Genomic DNA, 17,913 nt, shown 5'->3' with positions numbered 1-17,913 from the left:
ACTATTTAAGAAGCTCTTGTTTTTTGGAATGGTTCTGGGAGCTGGGAAGAGGCTGGCAGGGTTTGGTCCCCTCAGACAAAATTCGTATCTGAATTGATCTCTGATGCATACATGGAAGAACAGGTCAGCCAGAGAAGCCATGCACAGCCCGGGGTCTCTCCTGGGCCTCGGCATGTGTCCCACAGCCGCCCCCAGCAGCTGCACCGAGAAGCTTTTGGCTCCAAGGGCAACAGCCGGCGTAGAGCCCGTAGCCCTTAGGTTTCCCTTTCTATTCCTTGTGACGTGATTTTGAGCTTCGCCACGGGTTCGTCCACTTTCTTACCTAAGGGACCCATAAACACCTTCCCTGTGGCATGCGAACGATGAGGAGCTTGTGGGTCCCTTGCTCCCTGCAGCTGCATCCCGGAGCTCACCGGTTCACTTGTGGGGGGAGCGGGATGCCGCCGGTTAGCCCAGGACGGGTCTGGCTCAGCGGGAGCTCCTCGCAGAGCTGCCCAGGGGCCACGCAAGCGGCCGGCGTTGCTTCCCCAGGGTCGGGCGGGAAGGGGGCAGGAAAGGGTGTTTTCTCCCCTCCCCTTGGCCCCCGCTCCCGGCCTTAGGGAGGGGCCAGCCCCGGCGGTGCGCCCTTTCCCCGCCGCTGTCCCAGGGCCGGGCACAGCACCTGGTCCCCTGGCAGCCGGGGCGGCCCCTCCGGCGTGTCCCGTTGCCCCTCGGGTCGGGCCGGGGCGCATCCCGCCTCCGCCGCCTTCAGGGGCGCCGCGTCCCGCTGGCGGCGCCTCATGGCGCGATGCAGCTGCAGTGGGAGGGAGAGGAAACCCACCCCCCTCGCCCGGCGGCCGCCTTTGTAACCGCCCGGCCCAGCTCGGCGCGCAGCGGCTCGGGGAGCGCCGGAGCGCGGCGGCGGGAGCAGATGGAGCCGGAGGGTAAGGCTACGCCCAGCCCCCAGCGCCCCGGCCGCGATTTCGAGGGAGCCGCGCTCTGGCCCGCCGAGCTCTCGGTGGAGGCTGCGGCGGCCGCGGGGAGCCGGGCCGGGAGCGCGGCGGCGCAGCGGTTCCGGCGGGCCGCGGGGGTCTCTGCGGCGCGGGCGGGGAGGCTGGTTCCCGGGCCGGCCCCGCTCCAGGTGTGCGGGCCCCCCGCCGCCGCCGCCTCCCTTCCCTGCCTCCCCTCGCCGGCTGGCTGGCGGGCGGGCGCGGTCCCGCCGGCTCTGCTGGCGCCAGGGCCCGCTCCGCCCGCGCCCTCGGCGGGGAGCCCGGGGTCGGGCCGCGAGGAGGCGGGGGCCCAGCGGAGCAGCTCGCATGGACTCGGGGGCGCGCTCCACCAACTTTCTTTCTTTAATTGATTTTTTCTTTTCGTTCCCTGCCCCCGCGAGCGGCTGGCGCGGTTCTGATGCAAACCCGTGGCCCGGGGGGCCGGCCCGCCCTGCCCTCCCCAGGCTGGACCCTGGGCAGCGGGCTGGCTGCCCTACCCACAGCCGGCCAGCGCCAGCTGCGGGCTCACCCCGAGCTGCCCCGCACACACACCCTGGAGCCGGCGTCCCTGTGCAGCTCACAATGGCCAGAGAATCCATGTTTGAGTAAATGCAGCACTGAGCTGTGTAAATATGTTTTTAGTTCTCCTAAAACCACACAAAATCAGTTCTGTTAAACATTCATTTCATTAAGACTGCTATTAACTGTAGAGATTAAATTTATTTCCTGCCAATCCATATTTCATAGGCACTTATGAAATGCTGAGGGGTTTTTTTTTCCCTCTCTCCTTTTTAAATACCTTTTGGAACTGTTAGTACTCTAAACATAAACCATTTCCAGTTGAAAATTGGAAATCTCTGAACCATAATGATCTGTTATGTTTAGTTGGCTGTCTCTGTAAAACCAGCATTCTCGTGGAAAAACAAAACAAAACAACCCCAAAAAACAGAAACAAGAAAGAAAGGGGACAAAAAAGCCCAAAAACCCCTTATGAGATTTATGTTTAGAAAACTGGCCACATGCATCGTAGCTGTTTTTTAAACCTCAGTACCTATGTCACATTTTCCGTTCCAAATATTAGGAGTGATGTAACTATGTTAAAAGGATATACTCTACTTTCCATTGCAAGCTTTAGGGAATTTTAACACAAAGGAAAATAGCTCTGCAACATAAAAGAATCTTGCAGTGCCTGATACACAGCGGCACCAAGGAATGGGAGAGACTATTGGCAATTGTTAATGACCAGAATTGGTTTTGTTGAGAAGCATGCAGAATGGAAAGGGGTTATGTATGGCAACCAATACATCAAAAAAAGGATTCTTGCATTCTTTAGAAGAAGTTTGTCTTTCATAGAAAGCTGTTTTTCACGATGCTAGGAGGATGTTTTAGAGTTCATACTCCATCTAGCAGAGCTCTGTTTAGAATATCCCTTGAAATAAGCAAGCTGAGTTGTTCCTGATTTAGCTCATTTGTGACCCCGTTGGTTATGTTGTAAGTGTTCTTACCTTAATAGCGCTAAAGAAAAATTATAAAAATGAAATTGAGTTTGAAGGAACTCCTTTTAAAGAAATAAATTCTTGTTTTTAAAAAATGGAAGTTTTCTGCCCTGCTTTTACCTACAAAAGCTGGATCAACCTAGGAAAGATTATGGTGAGTTGCAGAGCTGCTGAAGTTCCCCACCTGCCCTGGATGCAGAGACAGTCAGGCAATCTGACTTCTGGCACTTCCTGAACTCTTTGCGTACCAATCTTCAGTATATTAATTTTTAGAGGCTGGTCCTCCCATATGGTTTGGAGCCTGCAGTAGCTGAAATGCCCATGTTAGCAGCCTCCTGCTCTGTCAGTGAAAGAGCCAGGGCTCTCATGTCAGTTGTTTGTAGATTGCAATACAAGCAGTACGTAATTGCAACGTCACTTGCTTGTAGATTGGTGCAATATGTGTCCCTCTGTATGTGTGTGTTTGTAATTTTCTTGAGTGTGGTGCATCTCACTGAAGAGCATCAGCCAGTGAGCTTTACTCCTCTTTTCAGAGTCAGGGGACTCGGATTGTGGTGGTATAAGGGAAATATGTAGAGCTTGCTTGCTCTTGTGGCTCTGATCTGATGTGCCCTACTTGCATAGTCCTGGCTGGAATTGTTCTTGAATGGAGCTGGAATTGCTGTTGTTCAGTCACATTTGGCACAGCTTTCTGCATTTAAATGTATGTCTAAAGCTCTTGCTGAAAGTGGAGCCAGGACTTTCTCTTTCCGGAGGACCTTTGCCTCTTGCCGAGTGTGCAGATCTAAGGCTGTCAGGTATCTTCCACAGAAGCAGAGAAGATGGAGTTGATACTGCGTTGCCCTTTCCTTAAGGAAATCCAGTGTAGTGTACTAATGCTACTGAAATACTGACCAACAGAATTCTTGTGGGTGTCTACCCAACTCCCAACATTGGCTGAGGTGACAATGTAGGACAAGGTTGGGACTGCAGAGTGTATTTGGTCTTGGAGTGTCTCAGAAGTGCAAGAGAGAAAATTACATTCAAAACAATAAAAGCAGTAGATTCATAGTGATGATGGTCCCCATGGCTTTTTGAGTGGGATGAGCTTCTGTAGTGATCCAGAATGAGGAAGACTGCCTTAGGTCAGTGGTAGTGGAAGTGGGATGTTGAAACCTTGTGACACCAGGAGCGACAGGCTTGGGAAGTCAGAATCCCAGGTGATGATTTTTCAGTTGTGCGTTGTTTGCACTGCAGTGTTTTCAAAACAGTTTTTGTCACTGGGTTTTCCAAAGTATTCCAGTGATTTTAGACTCAGAGTTCCCTGATCAGGTTCAATGTGTTTGGTTTTGAGGAAGCTTTGTTCTCAAACAAGCTGTGTGAGGTGGAGTGGTGTGGGCAGTGCTACTCTCTGAAATATGACCTAAAGACCAAATGTTTCCTACTGGTTTTCAATGAAAAATGTACAGCTAACTTCTGCAGGAAGTTTTGGGAGCAGCCCTATCTTCCCATGTGTCTGTAAGCTTAAAAAACACTGAACGTTCCTAACTGAAGTGTGTCTGTTCCTGCTGACCGAGCTCAATAATTATGGATGCATGGGTTTTTTTGCAGATTGTCTAGTCATTTTTTTTAGGGATCTCAATAAGATTATTGGAGATCAATAATGGTCCTGCTTTGGTCAGTGAGTGTGACCGAGGGGGTCTGTGTGAGAATTGAAAGGGCAGGGAGTGTACATGCAGCAATGATGTGATTAATGCTTTAGTTCCTCTGACTACGCACTGGTTTCTACTAAGGCGATGAACTTCGGAAATGCTTTTGAGTAAGATTAATTTTCTTCTTCAAGCTGTTTTGTTGAAATTTACATTTTAATTTTTAAATTTAAATTTTTCATTTACCGAAAACTCAATTTGAAACCAAAAGAGGTGACTGGTAAAACCTAAGTAATTAATATTTCTAGCTCCCTGGATACAGGTATTGTGTTAGACATTTGAACCATTGATTGTGTAGATGTTAACTTGTTTGAGTTGAGTGAACAGTGGCAGGTCAAAATCAGTAATAACTACTGTAGTATCCATTTGTATTGTCATTATCAGATCTTAACGTGAAATTTGATGTTTCACTTGAGAGACTGCAAAGACTTGCGATTCTTACACAATGACGAATATTGATACTCTTTTGAAAATACGTGTCTTGTTCCAAATACTCTGACCTAGCTAAAAGTTCCTTTTAAGTAAAAAATAATGTGACTTCATATATTCCTCAGATGGGGGAACAGAGCATATGACATAACCTGAGCTAAGATGGACTTGGACATGAGTGAGAGAGAGGAGGGGGAAAGCAGGATGGAGCATCATTGAAGTCCTTTCCATGATGTGACTGCTCTTGAGCCATGCTGCATACCCATCATCAGCTCTCAGGGCTCTCATGTTTTTTGTCCTCTGCCAACCCGTTTGAACACCCCATTGAGAACTGAGCCTGGCACCCCCGAGCACATGACCCCAGGCCTCCGTGGTGAAAATCCATGTGAAATTGAAAATAGATGTCTGCAGCTCAGTGTTGCTTTCTCTGGAGCATTTGGGAGGCAGTCAAGTCACAGCATGGAACTTTGGCTGGTTTGGAGGTTATGAGTCGTGAAATTTGAGACGCCTTTGTTGGTGGAACAATAGTGAGGTATACTGGAAAGTACTTCCAGGAGAAGCACTTTTTTTCCCTCTCCCTTTTCTCTACCCCCTCCCATTCACAGCCAGCTCCTAAAAGCAAGGGTTTTTATAACTTGATTTACATTTTACACTTTGCAGCATTTTAAAATTTTGTGGGTCTTTGGATTTTATTTCACAGTTTGTGGCTGTTCATTCTATCTGTGCTGACTATAGTTAAGAGTTCCTGATATTACAATACCGAGTGTTTGCTTTACCTGGTTACCCAGTGAGTGCTGTGCCAGCCTGTGCAGAGAAGATGTGCTGGTAGAGGGTGTCCCTGCTGGTGATGCCAATTGGAGTGATGGCCTCATGCTCATCTCCACTCCCTTGGTGGTGTGGCCATTAATTTTTCTGGCAGTGGTCACCATGTCCTTCTGTGAGAAATACCCAGGTCTGCAGTTGTGGTGGGGCTTCTCAGGGTTAACTTGTTGAGTTTAAGTGGCATTATTTAAAGCACATTACCTCTGTAGTTCCTGACCACTACCTCACAAAATGCTGTTCTCCCTGCCTTTTCTTCTGGTTTTACTGACTTCTGTTACTTTTTGTGTTGTTCTGTGAAACAGTTTATTGTTATTACCTACTTCCTTGTTTTCTGGGTTGCACTTTTCTTGCTATTTGTCTGGGGTTAAGACCCTTGTGTGGGACACAAAGCCAATGATTTAACTGCTGTGAGAGGGCTAGGTGAAGAATTCAGGTGGAAGGCTGAGAAGCTGAGGTTGTTGCCATAGCATAATCTCAGTCATGCCATACAGGACTCCCTGCAGGATCCTTGTGGGGCTCATCAACTCCTCATGTATAGTCCTTCCATTAACAGAGGGACTGTGAAGCTAGGCTGTTTGAATAACCTTTCAGATATGGGCATGATACTTTTGTCCTTCAGTCTTTCTTTTCTCCCTCTTAGTATAATTAATTTTGTGGTTATGGACTCTAAAAACCAACAGCTCTTCCGCAGATAACCATCAGCATAAAAAAGTTGCAGGAGTGCTAAAGTGGGATTTTTCTCCTTTGTTGAGGAGGTTGGTAGTGCTTGAATGATGTAATGTGTGTTAATGGTAGGGCTAGTAAATTTGGCTTCACTGTCACATGGCGTCCCCAAGAGGCATTGCTGATCCCTCTCTGTGCTCGTGGTTAGGGACCAACAGCCTGAGAAGGATGTTTTGTGTCTCAAAGAAATATGTCACGTGTTACCAGCTTTGGTGTCTTAAATGCTGGTGACTTTTTAGAGAGCTCAGAGTTACTGGAGGCAAGAATAACCGTTTCTAAATTTTAAAATTTCATAGGCCTCTAGAGTACATTTAAATGTGCTGGAAGTATTGATAGCTATTCAGAGGGCATTCTTGAGGTTGGGTCAGAAGCAGTCATTGAGCAGTGAATAGAGTAACGTAGAATTAATGGTCTTCAAATCTGTTGATTTTTTTTTTTTCCTAGTCATAGTAAAAAAGCACCTTTTGGGATGACAGAACCTTCAAGGTGCTAGCAGAGACAGAGCAGACCACTGGCCATTGCTGTGAGAGGTGAGGAGCTTTGAAAAGTTTTAGGTCCTCACTCATTTCAGCATGGCCATAAGGAATTACTTTACTGTAATTGCATTTTAAAATCCTGAAATGTCCCCTTTTGAAAGATTGTTCTAGTTCTTTATTTCTTCTTTATTCATTGAACTTGATCCTGCCTCACAGAAATTCTTTTGTTTAATGACTAATCAAGGAGAGAGCATTTTTATGCTGGACTATTGAAGGAATCAATTACACATGCAATTTGTCATTTTTCTCTCTTGAAGCATTTTGAGTAATCTCCACTGAAGTACACAGAAACACTGCTAAAAGTGTAGTACCTTTACAGGTAAGTTCTAGTACTCATTGAGCTGGTTAATTAATGTGAATGGCTAAAACACTGATACAGAGTCCAAAGCTGACACTGGTTAGATGTCAGCCTGTTTTTGGAAGCCAACCTCCTTGGGATGGAGCATTTGGATACAGTGTGTGCAAACAGCAAACACATCTCTACACGGCATCATGGCAATCTGGATGGAGATTTTTGGAGGATACCAGTCTTCATGTTAAAGAATCTAATTGCTAAAAGTCTGATGAACCCAGCAGTCCCAGTATGTTTTGAAAGACAGGGTGACATCTAAATATCACTTGGATGTTGGAGGTTTCTCCTCTTTATTTTATACTTCTGAAAAACAGGCAGGTGTCTAACTGTAATGAAGGAATTTAACACTGGGCTCTAGTTTTCTTAAACTCTTGACCTCTTTTTATTCTTTCTTTTTGGGCTTGCAGGCTCTGAGCAGAAATTCTGTCTTGGTAATTTAACCCTGAGCAAATATTTACATTCATGAGATTCTTGCTACTTCAGTAATCATTTTGAGCCTTGAGGTTGGAACAGGGTGAAAGTTAATGTACCAAACACTGGGGCAAGGAACTGTGAAAGGAAGACCAAAGAAGCCTCCAAACATGGGTTTACCATGTTTGTTATGAATCACTTGCTAAGTGTAATTTGGTTGTTACTTCCAGAATGAGATCTACAGAGATACTGTGTTTTCTGCCACTGGCCCTATATGTCTGATGGGGGCTTGTGATTTGAATTTCACCCACAGCTTTAAAAAGCTGAATAAAACTGTTTGTGTAAAAACTGAAGGGAATGAAGAAGTAGAATAGAAGAATGAGATAGAAAAGAAGGGAAAAGTGAGTACACTGCAAAAAAATCTCATAGGGGTGTAGAAAGAGATTTTGAAGAAAGAAGGTTTTAAAGTCAAAATTAATAAGTAATCTGAATTTTGTAAAAAAGGAAACCTGTAAAAACGCTCTGGGAGATTTACCTGTGGGCACTGCAGAAGTAAGGGAAAAGTTCTCCAGGGTAACACCAGCAGTGAGCCGAATAGATGCGGTACAGGAAGGAGTGATCTCTCTGCAGACCAGTGAATGAAAATACCACCAGATCTCAGCTTCCTGTGGGTTTGGTTTTTTTCCCTAGATTTTGCTGTTTCAATCCAGCATCATGTCCTGTGCTGGCTGCAGTGCTTCTGGGAAAGACAGGGGATGAGAGTGTATTCAGTTCTCACACCTTTGGGGGAGAAATACGCAAAGTTCCTCATGGAGGCTCTTGGTAGAGGATGGAGCTTCCTCATACGAGCCCACCTTGGCCACACCTTTTGAAATGTGTTTGGAGCCCCAGGGATTTGGTCGTGGTGTCAATCACTGCAGCTCCATGCTGCTGCTGGTGAGCTGCCAGGAGGGCAGGGCTGTGTGCACCTGCATGGGATAGCTGATGCAAGCTGGGCATTGTATTCCTTCTTAAATTGGATGGAAAAGGGGATTGTGCCCCCACAGGTAAAACTGTCCCGTTGGTTGATGTGGTTGTACTGGAGCTGTGACTGAACCTACAAAAACTGACAGTGATTAAGGCCCAGCTCCCAGGCTGTAGTAATGTACATCTTGGAACTCTTAGGGATTTGTATTGAAGTAACATATATAGTTTTTCTAATTTTTTTTCTTCCCATTTTTTCCTTGTTTGTTGAATATCTGCAAAGCCCCTGACTGGGGGTAGATGAATTTTGCCTGGAGGAAACTTCAGCCATTCCTATTTCCTTTTGGACCGAGGTGTGCCACTTCTGTGAATTGCTCTTACTGGCTGTGGGAGTCATCCATACAGAGTGAAGTTTCCCACAGAGGAACAAAAGGTGCTGCCTGCTGAGCTCGCCTGGATCTGTTTTACTAATTGCTACTGAAATTCTTACAGTCTGTTTCTTGGCTGTAGAAATGCAGGGCCAGATATCAACACTGGGGGGAGAAGTCCCCTTCTAATTGTTGCGTGGTTGAGAAATGCATTTCTTAAAATTTTTTTCATCTTATGCAAATACATGCCTTGCTTTGCCATTTCTAATTTACTGTTGGAAGTGCAAGTGTTCCCAGCTAGGGGAGAGTAAGATTTACTCAAAATAATAAAATAAAAATAGTAATTTAAGAAAATCCTGTCTCATCCTTACTGTGTGGAGTTGTTGGAACTGGGTCTTTGGTTGGAGTTATGGTTGCTTGGTCTTGATGGCTGTGCAGTCAAAAAAGTTGCTTCACTTGGAATGCAGAACAGATGCTTTTCTTATTCACTTGAAAGTATAGTCTGGTGTTTTATTGTTATTTTCCAGACCACACAAGTCCTAAAAGTTATTTTTAAAAGTGCTAATCCTCTTAGGACAAAGAAATTTTGAGGATAGGAGAACTGCTGTGTTACTTGTCCATCTACTTCGGGGTTCTGGCCACAGACCGAAAACTTTTGTAGCAAATGGTTATGGAATAACTGGCAGCAAGAGGTGGTTGTATTATTTCTTTTCTTCCCCCTACTCTCAATTGTTTAAAAATTCCATTGTGCCTTAAAGCTGGAGGGTTCATTGACTCACAGAATTAATGGCCTCCATGGAAACTGAAATTTTCTTATGGCTGGTGACAGAATTTCTAGTTCTTCAGAACAACTCTGTATACAGAGTTGTGCCACTGTTTTACTTGTATGTTTGAAGTGTTAAAATGTTGTATCATGACAATATATCATGAGGGTGGAGGGAGGATCCACCCCACTCCTCTGTGCAAAGTGTTGAATTTTGGGTTTGAGCTGATTTATTCAAAGCTGTAAGGAACCTGCAGGTGAGTGCAGGTGCACAGTGTGCAATGTTTTATTGCTCCCTTTTCTCTACTCCCTCTTTGTTGGATTAGGTTTCATCATGGAGAATTGAGGAGGATCTTGCGGAATGATTTTTGATGACAGCAGAGCCTCTAGAGGGTGGCGGTTTCCTCTCTTTTCTTTGGAGGGTCAGAAGCCCAGGAGTCATTGGTGGTGTCTGTAATTTGAGAGAGGCTTGGTGCAATGCTCTTAAAAATCTTAAACCATGAGAACACAGGTTTCAAATTTGGCTGTTTGATTCCCCTACATCTGCTTTTGCACCTTATTGCTTGAGTCTCCCATCCACAAAGGTATTGGCTGCTAAGACTATATTCCAAATTTGCCAAATGCATTAGATTTTCCTGTCTCCTGCTTCTTGATCTATTCCATCAGCTTTATTGGATGTACATCAAACTTCTGTTGAGTCCTGGTCATCTGTTTGTCCCACTTCAAAGTGTCTGAGGAATCCTCGATTACTGCTGATGTGGCTCAGCATCAACCTACCACTGGTTTTTTTCTTTTTTTTCCCTCATTTCCAACTATTCTTGGTCTCTTCCGTCTGACATATTCAGCTCTGAGTGACACAGTTCTGTGGAAGCTCCAGGATATTCCTGATGACATCTTTTCCCAAAACGTTTCTGCTGTAACATCTGCTTGGCTGATTTATAAAAATTAATAAACCTGAGTTACTGCACTTTGAGCTGAACTTAACCTTGATCTTCAGATCCTTCTGGAGACCAGGTTGCAAAAATGCACGTTTTTGTGCATTACTTTCAGCTCTCTTAAAACTTTTAGTTTTATATCCAAAAGTTATTGAGGTTTAGATAGATTGTGTTTGTGGAGTTATGATAACTCTGTGCTGCTGCTTCCCTGATTTTTAATTTTATTTCATTTAATTCCCACCCCCCACTGAATTTATGTTCCTCTATCTTGTGATGGAAGAAGCGATCTTACGTATTAAATGAGACTTTTAAATGAGCATGTAATCTCTTGGTGTAGCTTGAAGAATTCTGGGTGTGGTGATATGATAAATAATAGAATTCATCATCGTTGTCATTCCTTAGTACCATGCGTCCCACAGGGAATCCCTTCAGTCACCTGCTGAGGAGGTGCTTGGCACTAAAAGCTGATTTTTTATTTCACGAGGTAGTGGGGAAAATAAGATGAGACTTAATCTAATATCCATTTGATTAGTAAATCAATATATTGATCTACCTTTTGAAATGCATTAAAGATGTTTAAATGACATGTGCCTTAATTTCTAATAATACTGCAGAATCATCATTTGCAGTAAAGGTCTTAAAATTCTTTGTTATGAAATAAAATTGTTTTTTCTTTTTAAAATGTTAGTAAGAGTTTTCAAAGGGAGCATAGTTACAGAGGTGGGAGTAGTTTGAATATGACTCTGTAACTTCTGTTTTGGTTTTGTTTGTTTTTTTAAGACTTGAAAATCAAATGGTGGTTTAAGGATTTTTAAAGTTGATGCTGGGGATTTGCAGTGGTGTTCCCTTGCTGAGAAGGCTTGTGGCAGACCTTCAAATCCAAATCCTTATTTTTCAGTCTGGTGTAGTGAAGATTACTGTCATTTATTTAACTTAGAGTAGGCTTTTCAGCAACTTTGGTGTTAAAAGACCAAAAGAAATTTTATAGTTTTCCTCTTGAAAATTCTGCTTCCAGATAGATTCATTGGAGGGAGGTCACACTTCCAGGGATTAACACAGGCTGGAACAAGACAAAGCCTTGTCTGAACAGAGTAGGCAGAGCTATGCCTGGGTATTGCTTCCTAGATGTCTTCTAATGTCAGTGGGGCCAGTAAAGGACTAGAGCTGATCAGCCAGATTGCATGCCCAGAGTTTCCCAGAGAACGGGAATCTGTTGGCAAAATGCTTATCCAAAAGGGAGCCTGAACTGGAAATATGTTGGTAACATTCAACTTACTGATAGATTTATAATCAGAGTTCTGCTTAAAATGATGCATCTTAATTATATGTATTTTTAGGTTGTGTTACAGCTGGGTAATACACTTGTGTAAATGTGTCTACTGAATGAATGTGTCATTAATGTCCAGAAAAAAATAAATGTAATTAACAAGATTTTTCTTCATAAGGACCACATTTATCAAATAGGTTTGTCTTTTCTATGTTAGCAACCTGGTCTAGTGGAAAGTGTCCCTGCCCATAGCCGGGGAATTGGAATGTGGTGGTCTTTAATGTCTCTTCCAATGCAAACCATATGTGATTCTGTAATTCTATGAATATGCAGAAACTGGATGCAGATTGTTATACTTCCTTGTTTTAGCTCTGACTTGTAGTGGGTTTGGTTTTCAGTGATGAAAATGTGTTGCTGCATCTTTAGCTGATTCTTCAGCTGACTCTGAATTTGTCCCCACGCCCTGCACCCGGCTGGCCTATTCAAGATGTGGTGTAGAGTCTTCATTTCCACTTGCTGATATTGATTAAACTGTAGTGCCCAATTTTTTTCCCACTTCCTTTTGGAATACATGAAATGCATTTTTAAGAGCTGGAAGTCGCAGTTGCAGGATTTGAACTAGTTTGTTTAAACAAAAAACCCCACAAAAACTGGAAGTCTGTACTTTTTCTACATTGTTATTTTTAGGTTTATTTAATGACAGTCATGATAGAGGCTGATTTATGCAGGATTTGAAGCGTAGCTCAGCTGTGGATTTCTACAGCAGTTTATAGAAAGCGTAGAAATGTTTGTAGAGGCTAGATAGTGATAGTGTTTGGTTCTGTTGTTTGGCTGAAATATGCAGCATACTCGTTAAAGATATTGATATCTCTGGTCTCTTACTTGGAGTTAACCTAGCTAGGTCAGTGTTGCTCCTCTCTGTCAATCCCCCACATTATATCTGTTCTGATTTTCTGGTTTTGTTGATTACTGATATTAAATCTAATATTTTTTTGGCTAGGATTTTGTCTTGTAGGGTTGGGATTTTTTTTTAAGTAATTGCTTTTTGAGAGAAATCAGGAGTACAGCTTCCTTCTTTCTAGTTTTTTTCAGTGCTGACAATTGTCTCCTGAATGTTAGATCTGAGCTGACAGATCCACTCCATCATATAGACCTGCTTCTGAATACATTCCTGACACACTAAGTATTCCAGAAAGTTAATGCAAACACCTCCAGTTTCTTCCTTCCCTCAGCTTCTGTCCTACTGACCATGCAGAAAAAGCTATTTGTGTCTAGATTTGATTAGTTTCCCTGTGCTAGTCTCCAAATTCGGAGCACTCTTTAATCTCTCTTCTGCTAAAACAACTTGCAGGTAGTCAGTTCCTTCCTTTTTGGGGCTGTCCTTCTAAACTCAGCTGGGGTCTAGCCAATGGCTAAGGGTCTTCTGGCTGGGAAGATACAGAATCTTTATTACAAGTACTGTTTGGGGGTGTTTTTCTTGTTTTTGTTGGGGGATTTGTGGGGTTTTTTTGTTGGAAGGTGATGTTGTGGTTGGTTTTGTTTGATTTTTTGTTTGGGGTTTTTCTTTTGTTTGTTTGGTTTGGTTATTTTGTTTGCTTGGGATTTTTTTGAGTGTGTTTGGTTTTTAAGAAGACCTTCAAAAACAACGTTATGTGTTGTATACATGCTGGAATAGCTCCATCCCAGTGAAGGCAAACAGCAGACCCTTGGCATTATGAGCTCAGCTTTAGTTTCCATTATATATTATTTGATCCTTGGATGGACTTTCCACTAGAAAGAAGCATTGTCTTCTGAGTTCAGACAGGCTAACCCACTATTAAAAGTTGGCTTGCAGTGTTTGTAAATGTGGGCACACCATAGTTTTATATAATGTAGCCAGGATTATTATAAACAGTGACACGTTTTCTGCTCTTTGTTGACATGCTTAGTTTCATGGTGTCATGGCTCGGGAATGGTACTCCCCAGCTAAGTGTTCCCACCAAGACTCTCCAAGCCATGCTCCACTTGCTGTCTCCCTTGTGGCAGCTGGATAGGAGAATTGGAGGCACAGCAGATAAAGATCCTGAGTTGAGAGAAGATCAATTTACTGAAAACAGCAATGAGGTTAGAAAATTAGCAGTAAAGGCAACAATAGTAATACAGAATGAATAGGAAAGAGGTCGACAATTCATGTGCTCATCACCATGCAGGACCCTTGACAATACCTGACCACACTATGCTGTGCCACCTGGAAGGGACCCCTTCTGCCATCCTGGAAAATGATGTGAAGTGGTACAGAATAACCTCTGGGCTCTACAGTAAAACTCTGGCTAGAACCCAGGACAAGTGTTCTTTTTGGGATGACACTTCAGAAACAAGCAGTGACACTTGAGGTTTTTAGTGCTGTAGTCAGCCTGCAATACTAAGCAGACCCCGTATAGCAGAGGAAAAATGTGTTTCTAGTTAGGGAAAAAAAATATTCTTCTGAGTTCATGGGGTTTCAGTATATTCCCTTGCAGATTCAGCTTTGTAAGAAAATGGATATTTATTTTCTCCAGATTTAGGTCCCAAGTATGCTCAGAGATCTGAACCAAACGTAGAGTTCCCTAAAAGTCATGTTATGAGTGTTCTCCATATTCAAATGTTGGGTAATCTCCTTAGATTGTCTTTAAAAATGTTTGAGGATACAGATTGTAAAGTAATTTTAGTTTAAGATCTGGGGTGCTTAACAATTGAGGACTCTCTTCAACATGTCAATGTCATTAGGAAAAAGCCCAGGCTATTCTAAATAGTTCTTCTATTATCTTTTCCACTCTCTATTTACAGGCTTGATAGAAGTTTTATTGTTTATGTGGCATTATTTTGGTCCATAAGAGCAGGAAATGACAGGAAAAAGAAATGTTTACTGCCTGTTCCACCACTCTGTTCCAATAGGAAAACAAAAGAACAAAATTTTGCTTTTCCCCCCTTTCATTTTCCTCTTTGTCAGGGGGGGTGTGTTTGTTACAATGGAAATTGATTGAAGTTCCTTTTGTGCTTCAGCTCGTGAAGCACATGGGTCCATCTAGAAACACTAGATTTCTTTCAGTTTGGGAGATTAGGAAAAAATTGCAGCAGTCAGAGAAAGGTATCTGTCATTCTTGAGGTAAATATAAGATGTTTAGTGATCAGTGACTCAGGCAGTTACCTGAGGGCAAGGGAAAAATGTGATGCTGAAAAGTGGGGGAATTTGGGTTCTGCCAAAGAAAACAGCTTTGTAATGGTCTTATTCATTGGCGAATAGTCTAAACTGTTGTCTCTGCAGAGTTCTGGGGGTCCTGCAGTCACGGTGGTAACAAAGGTTGTCTTGGCTTCTTATAATGGCTGATTAGGTCTCAGAGAAGAAAATAATTTTCTGCATTTCAGAGCTGTTCAGCAGTCAGTGTTCTGCTGGTGTTACAGGAAACCTCTAATTGCTAATATTGTCAGGAATGCTCCCCTGCCCCCCTCCCCCATTACAAATTTGAGTTGCTACTGTACTGGCAGACAGCAGTCTTGGCACCAACAGCAAAGGCAAAATTAGAAAGAGGAGTGTTTAAGGAATCTGTAAGATGTATGTGAGGAAAAGAGTCCTTTAGCTAGAAGCTGGTATCATGGTGGCTTTACATCTTTTTGTATTGGATAAAGTGGCATTTGATGGAGTCATCAGAAGACCACAGATCTCCTTCACTGGAAAAAGTGGGTGCTGTAGGAAACTCAAGATATGGCCCTGCTAATTCTTGTAAATCTCTCAGCTTCTTTCCATGCTCCTAAACACAGGGTTTGCAATCCCTAATTGGGAATGAGGCCTCCTCACTGAAGTGGCTTTACTTGGCACTGTGGTAAGACATTCTGATGCCTTGAGCTGTAACACAGCTTAATTTTGGCACTGTTGCTGCCCTGCAGTTTGTGGAGGAGAGCTCCTCTTACTATATATGAAGAGTTTTTATTCTGCTAGGACTAATAGCAAGATCATATTTACATTGGAGCACTAGGGGTAAATGCATAGTATATTGCAGTAAACTGATTTAAAAAAATAATAACTGTATTAACCTCTTTAGCTACCTAGAGTATTTTTAGATTTCACCCAAAACAACTGGGCATGGAACTAGGAGGTTACTGAGAGGTAAGGTGCTGCTTTAATGTTCTAGCTTTCTCTGCAGTTAGGCAGACCATGTTTTGCACTTGGTTGCTTGAGGGTTTCTAATCAGGAGAATCAGAAGCTTGTCCTGTTTCAAGTACTGACTTACACTGTATAATTGAAACAACTGACTTTTAGGTGTTAGTATACTGTGCTTACACTTTGACTGAATCAGCTACTTCTGAATTGAGCTTTGAGGTAATGCTTTTTGGTCTTTGTGTGCTTAGTTGGACCTCAAACAGCAGTTGAGAAAGTCAAGAAGAGGATTGGCTTTGTTTCCTCTGACCTCCTGAAGCTTTTTGTCTCTTCCATAGTTCATCTTGGTCAGTTGATGACTTTATTTGGAGTCTGTAAAAAACAGGATTAGGTTATTTGAGCTGTCCGGAAAACCCTGTTGGACTTGGATCAGCTTTAAGGCTACCCAAAAGCTTGGGCTGGATATCTAGGCTAGTGTGTTGCTAGCAAGACACCTCTTGGCATGAAGAACTGGTGGTGTTTTGGATAAACTTTAAGGTTTCAGTTTGATCCAGAGTGCACAGATACACGGTCTCCCTTGCAGCTGGATGGATTCTCTCCATCTGTAGCACTGGCATTTATTAGTGGCAACTGTGACTTGGGATGCAGAGACTAACAGTCTCTTACCAACCTTTTCTTAGTGAATGCTGCCTGTTAGAAATTCCTGATGAGAAGTCTGCTCTCACTTTCTTCTGGGAAGACTGGACTTGGTGGTTGCCTTCTCCCTCGTGTCAGTTTTGGAGGAAGACTGTATTTGGCTTGTAAAGGAGGAGTATAAACAATTCTTGGAGTCTGATTCAGGAGTGGGAAGCAGTTATAGTGGACATTGTTCCCTTTAGGATGTATTCTTAGTTTTTGGTATTTAGTGGTAGATTTTGCTTAGGTAAGATGTTTACTTTGAGGTTAAAAATATCAAGGAAAGGAAGAATAGCTTGTATTTGCTATGTCTACATCAGCCTGTGGAACTGGATCTCTGGAAGGAAGGTGATGCTGAGGATCACCATCTGCCCTGGGTGTGAGTGTGAAGGGCTTTTAGATCAGCTCACAGTAGGCCCTGAAAGACCACGTGCAGCTGCTGCTGTGTGCTTGACACACTCACTGAATGCCTGTGCCCTTGAGAGAGAGCAGGTCATGTGCTCCCAGGCCATCCTTGGCTACAAACCAAAACACAGTAGTATGGAGTGAGGTGGGAGATAGCTTCAAAGGAGCTCTCTGGCTGGCACTAAAATGGGGATGGTGACACCTCCCTTGTCAGCCCCTGGAAAACCTGCACAGTGGAGTTTGACAGCCAGCTGGGTGGGGCCATGACTCAAGGCTCAAACTGAGCCTTGGCCACTCTTCTCTTTGATCCCACGCAGGAAAGAAGTGTCAGAGAGCAGATTAATTCTGTGTCTGTAAGGTGTTCTTTGCTCACCAAATTGACTTTGGATAATGATGAAATTGATGGAATCTGACTGCATAACACAGAACAACCCAGTCTAACACAGAACTCAGCCACTAGACCCAAAAACTAATGTAGGAGGACCTCAATCCATCCTTCTTCTGGTTTGATGGCAGTGACAGCAAGAGATGCCCAGAGCCTGGAGATGGATTACAGGTCAGCAGGAGAGCACCTGAAGGACAGTGCAAAGCAATTCCAACCACTCCAGCCAGTAGATTGGCTTCACTAGGATCCAGCTTAAATTCCTCTATGCACATTAATACAGCATGGAAAATAAACAAGAGGAATTAAAAGCGTACAGTCCTTTGATTGTAGCAGCTGGGGCTGGAGCTATGCTGAGAGAGCTGGGGGTGTTCAAACTGGAGAAGAGAAGGCTCTTGGGAGACCTTAGAGCCCCTTGCAGTGCCTAAAGAGTCGGTAAGAGATTTAGTGTGGGACTTTGGGAAAGGACCTGGAGTGACAGTGACAGTAAATGGCTTCCCACTGCAGAGGGCAGGGTTAGTTTAGATTTTGGGAAGAAATTCTTGGCTGTGAGAGTGCTGAGGCCCTGGCACAAGTTGCCCAGAGAAGCTGAGGCTGCCCCTGGATCCCTGGAAGT

The 17,913-nt window shown here is 43.6% G+C and overlaps 1 protein-coding gene across 2 annotated transcripts in view; it reads left to right on the top strand.

Moving 5' to 3' along the window:
- The first annotated feature begins 613 nt into the window (after positions 1-613).
- Positions 614-17,913, top strand: part of FGD3 (FYVE, RhoGEF and PH domain containing 3) — a 96,357-nt gene continuing 79,057 nt past the window's right edge. The window contains exon 1 of one of the 2 annotated variants that reach the window (XM_041467229.1): positions 614-923. In XM_041467229.1, the coding sequence (XP_041323163.1) occupies positions 788-923 (136 nt within the window). In that variant the 5' untranslated portion in view covers positions 614-787. The remainder of the gene's footprint in view (positions 924-17,913) is intronic. The other variant, XM_041467233.1, reaches the window with a different exon arrangement.

The sequence above is a fragment of the Pyrgilauda ruficollis genome, unplaced genomic scaffold (assembly GCF_017590135.1).
Source record: "Pyrgilauda ruficollis isolate IOZ18807 unplaced genomic scaffold, ASM1759013v1 scaffold203, whole genome shotgun sequence".
Taxonomy (NCBI): Eukaryota; Metazoa; Chordata; class Aves; order Passeriformes; family Passeridae; genus Pyrgilauda; species Pyrgilauda ruficollis.
This window is presented reverse-complemented; position numbering and strand designations above follow the sequence as displayed.